Source organism: Solanum pennellii, chromosome 6 (genome assembly GCF_001406875.1).
Source record: "Solanum pennellii chromosome 6, SPENNV200".
Taxonomy (NCBI): Eukaryota; Viridiplantae; Streptophyta; class Magnoliopsida; order Solanales; family Solanaceae; genus Solanum; species Solanum pennellii.
Window position 1 is genome coordinate 36,941,535 of NC_028642.1, and position 5,221 is coordinate 36,946,755.

Genomic DNA, 5,221 nt, shown 5'->3' on the forward strand with positions numbered 1-5,221 from the left:
TATATATATATTCATTTCATGTCCATTATATATGTTATGTTATGTTTGATGAATTACTCTGTAATATTTGGAGCTCTTAAATTAAGCAGACATATATTTGATTGTTCAATCTCTCAAGTTCTATAAGTATTAAGGACTTCCCCTAAGTAGTGTAAGAAAATTTATATTATATTAGGGCTTTGTTGGAATCTGAATAGAATATGATCCAAAAAATAATATACAAGAAATTAATATATCATCTTTAAAGACATCAAAACCTTATTTTTTTTCAATAGAATATACAAGATCATACAGAAAATGGCAGTTACATGTATAAGCTTAACACAAAAGGTAGCAGTGGTGTACACAAGATTTTTTCTAAGCGGTGTTACCATTAAGGGACAAAATGACTCAAGAAGAAAATAAATGAAAATTTTGTTTTAGGTCTGGTAGGAAACTTATGACTTCGGCATGGACCTTGTTGAAGATATGATCTTCTTATTGCATCATGATCATTTGGATGATATTTTTTAACAGGTAATCTTTCCCCAGGATCAATCGACAATGAATTTAAATCAATTCTTTCACTTCTCCGATATATTTTTGACTCATTTTATTTATAGATCAAATTTTTGATGGCCTGGTAGCCATTTCATTTAAGTAACATAACAAAAGAAAAACAATAAATAATTAAATAAAATAAATAGGAAAGAAGCCTAACATCCTTCACATCTAATTCACTTTCCTCATTTGACCTTTGCTTCCACAGAGCACCCTTCCAGATATCTACGCATTTATCCCGTGATCTTGTTCTTTCCTTCCATAAAACACATCTCCTCTTTTATCTTCAGCAACTCAAGCATTTACAAGGAAAGGTGTTTCGTTTCTTCATTTATTTGTCTTTTGATATTCTACAAAAATTGAAGGAGGTATGCATCCACCCGCGTGTGCAATTTATGGAGGGAGCCATCAAGTGGGTGCGTTGATTTGCCCTGACTGTTAAGCTACTCCCTCCTTTTGTGTTTGATCCCAATTTTTACTTTATCAGTTGGCTATGAGCTTCCTTTCTTAATCCCTGAGTTCCTTGCTGATATCCGTGCTTGGAGGCTAAAGATGTAGGGGTAATTTTTTATTTTTTTAAAAATACGTCTACTACTCCCCTTGCTTTCCTGTTTATATCATGACGGCTGATCACTCATGTGATTTTATCTTCTTGGTGTTGATCCTAATGTTAGGAATTTGTGCTTTGTCATTGTTAATTATGCATTTTCCTATTCTTGGTAGTTCTGTGAACGTTCTAAAAGTGTGTTGACCTTCTTAATTCATCGCTAGATTTGCTAAATAATCTGCCATTTGATTACTTTCTCTGTAGATGTTCTTAATTGTAACCTGTTGTTGTTGTACCTCTCTTATTATAATATCCATCATCTCTGCTATTTCCCATGGGATTCTCCAAATCCTTTGAATGATATTCTTTATTGTCAAAGAGTCTGTTTTTATCTCCATATTCCGCCACCCCACTTCTTTGCTAAATTGTAAAGCTGCATGTATAGCTCTCGCTTCCGCTTCAATGTTTGTAGCAAAATCAATTCTTTTTGCTTGTGCATGAATTAGGTCTCCATTACTGTCTCTGAAATAAAACCCATTCCCCTGGATTACCTTTACTTGGACCATTAGTGTTGCATTTTAATACTCCTGCTCCTAGTAGTTTCCATTGAACAATATGATTTATAACTTCTAGGTTTAGGAGCACCTAATATTTTCACCATGTCTGGCCAAGACCTTCCTGTTACTTTGATATATGTAGTTTTCATCCTCACCATTAGTTGCAAGTTCTTCTCCACTCGATGCACTAGCCTTTCAAAACTTGTATGCCCTCTATGTTTGATTTGATTTCTTCTTTCCACAAGCCCCACATAATCAGTGCTGGTAGGCCTCTCATCACTATTTGCAGCTTGTTAGAAGCTTCAACATACCAGTAACATTTAATGGTTTGCATAAGGTTCTTGCCTTCGATATTAATCCCTGCACATGAAGCAAAGTACTTCCATAACTTTTGGTCTATGGAAGCTGTTAGAAATAAATGAGACATTGTTTCCGTTTGTTGTGTTTCACAACACCAACATCTGGAGGCAATGCAAATTCTCATTCTCCTTAGGTTATCATCTATGGGAATTCTTCCTTTCTACGCCCTCCATAGGAAGAAATTAATTTTGAAAGGCAAAGCTTTCATCCAGATCTTCTCAAACTTCTCTTCCTTTTCCTTTTTCTTTCTTATTAAATCTCAGGTTGAGTTAACAGAAAAGGTTCCCCTTGATCTACATATCAACCAAGGTTTATCTTGTTCCCCATTGCTGATTACTGGAGAAATGCTACTCACAATGTATTCAGTCATCTCCTTGGAAATAAATTGCATTAACTTATTTTTGTCCCATTGATCAATTGTAATAAAGCTTTTCACCTCTATATCCTCTTCCCCACTCCTGTCTTTCTCCACATGATATAAAGCACCTTGCTTTGTCCAATTGTCATACCAGAAGCTAGCATCTCCCAACTTTATTTGCCACCAAATATTGTGTTTCACCTCTTCTCTAGCTTTGATCATTTTCCTCCAAACACGAGACACCCCATTGCCTTGTGCCATAATGGGATGCCATTTCTTGCAATACTTATTCCATACGTATTCACTCCATAATGTGTTTGTGGATGTTCTCAATACCCACCACAATTTAGCAAACAAAGCATTTGAAACATCTTGTAAAGATCTAAAACCCACACCACCCTGTAATTTTGGTAAACAAAGTGTTTCCCATGCAACCCAATGCTTACCCTTAACTCCTCTTATGTGTCCCCAAAAGAATTTTGCAAGAATCTTATGAATTTGATTTATTACTCCTTTTGGTGGATTCATGGCCGACATAAGATATATAGGAATCGATTGTAAAACAGGAGCAATTAGAACATACCTTCCACCATATGTTAATAGCGTGTTCTGCCATCCCAGTACCCTTTTTTGCTACTTTCTTAACTAGCTCTTCAAAATGAGATTTTGTCTTCCTCCCATAAAATATCGGACATCCCAAGTAAGTGAAAGGGAAAGTACCCTGTGCTATTCATATGATTCTTTTAATCTTGTGACAGACTGCAGTAGGAACTTTTTCATGCAAATATACATAACTTTTTGATAAATTGATAAGATGCCAAAGGCACTAACTCATATTTCCTTAACACATTCATCATTTTTCTTATTGAACCTTTATCTCCAGATCAAAATAGTATTGTATCATCTGCATATGATAGATGATTAATCTTTTTGCTCCATTTGGGCATTCCAAACTCTCTGAAACCCACATCCTTATTCAGGTTATTGAGACCTCTAGTCAATACTTCTGTCTCTATGATAACGAGAGTAGGTGATAATGGGTCTCCCTGTTTCAACCCCCTTGATGATTCAAAGAAACCAAAAGACTATCCATTGACTAGTATAGAGTACCAATTATTTGAAATTAATCTCCACACCATATCAATGATTCTTTCATCAAAACCAAAACTTCTCATCACTTTAGTCAGAAAGATCCATGAAACTCTATCATAGGCCTTTTTCATATCCAACTTTACCACCACATTATGATTTACACTTCGCTTTTTAATGTCTTTAATAATCTCCTGGGCCAGCAACACAATTTCAGTTATGCTCCTATCTTTCATGAAACCTGATTGGTTATGTGAGATTATAAAAGGTAGTACCTGTGAAATTCGTCCATGCAATACTTTTGAATTAATTTTATTTGCAAAGGAACTAAAACTAATTGGCCTTAAATTGGATAATCTAGCTACCTTGTAGCAGTACATTAGTGTGAGAGATATATTTAGGAATTTCACCTCCACAGAAAAAGGCCATCACCATCCTCCATATGTCCTCCTCAATAATCTCCTAACATGATTAGAAAAAAGCTCCTGAGAAACCATTTGGGCCACTTGCATTATCCTTGTTTAAACTAGCACTGCAGTTTTGACTTCCTCCTTTGTTGGAGCCCTTGTCATGTCTTCATTCTGCTCATTGGTTATTAATCCAGGAATAACATCGAGTATAGAGTAGTCCTCAATTCTGCATCCTTCCTTGAACTTCTCCTTGAAGACATTAATCGTTTTATCTCCAATGTTTTGAGTAGTCTGTATTATATCTCTTTGTTATGTCTGAATTTCAGCTATCATCAACTTTCTCCTTCTTCATTTGACATATCAATGGATAAACTTCATGTTTTTATCCCCTTCTTTGAACCATTGCATCCACGCCTTCTGTTTCCAATACTCTTCCTGTATCTGATGGTATCACTTGACTGATTGTTTAGACCTTGCTAAATCTTTCTTGTTGGATTCTGATGGATTCACTTACACCTGAGTTTCCTTTACCTTAACAATATCCTCTGGTGTAGCAATTTTCTGAAAAATATATCCATACGTTTCCTTGCTCCATCTCGATAATACCTTTTTCACATTTTTCATCTTCTGATGAAATACATAGAACAAGTTTCCATCTATATTTACTTCCCAATGCTGCTTTATAAGATCCTTAAATTTTTTGTGATTTATCCAAAAATTTAAGAACCTAAACGACTTCACCATCACATCTTCCTGGTCACTTTTACAGATCACATGTAATGGAACATGATTTGATCCCTGCCTTATCAAGTGGTGTACTTCACTAGATGGGAAAGCGTGCATGAATTCCTGATTGCCTAGCACTCTGTCCAATCTTTTAAAAACACTCTCCCTCTCTATTCTCCCATTCCACCACGTGTATAGACTACCTGCAAATTTGATTTCTGACAGATTACAAGAGCTTATACATTGAGCAAAGTCTTTTGTCTCGTGATGAGTTACAGATAGTCCTCCCAACTTCTCTGTTTCATGGAGTATAACATTACAGTCTCCACCAACAATCCATGGAATACTCACATCTTCTGCCATCAGTTCGAGATTCTCCCATAATTATAACCTCTCTAATGCATTACACCTCACATAAACTGCAGAAATAATGATTTCCTTTTGACAACCCAGGTGCTTAAACTTAATTGATAACTGTTGCATGGTGTCTCTCACAACTTCCCCGTGCCAATCTTTATTCCACAAAACCCATATCTTTGAGGAAGTATTAACCATGGCATGTTCCATCCCAATTCTTCTTCTATAATTGTCTAAATTATGAGGCCCCTGAAAAAGTTCCATTAAGGCTATATAT

The 5,221-nt window shown here is 35.6% G+C and overlaps 1 protein-coding gene across 1 annotated transcript; it reads right to left on the reverse strand.

The window, feature by feature from the left end:
• Nucleotides 1-2,263: 2,263 nt before the first annotated feature.
• Nucleotides 2,264-4,950, reverse strand: LOC107022284. Its single transcript, XM_015222939.1, has 6 exons — nucleotides 4,393-4,950; nucleotides 3,985-4,152; nucleotides 3,817-3,913; nucleotides 3,499-3,692; nucleotides 2,946-3,083; nucleotides 2,264-2,761 (listed from the first exon to the last, which is right to left on the reverse strand). Exons 1-6 carry the CDS (start codon nucleotides 4,948-4,950, stop codon nucleotides 2,264-2,266), a joined length of 1,653 nt encoding a protein of 550 aa, XP_015078425.1.
• Nucleotides 4,951-5,221: the final 271 nt, after the last annotated feature.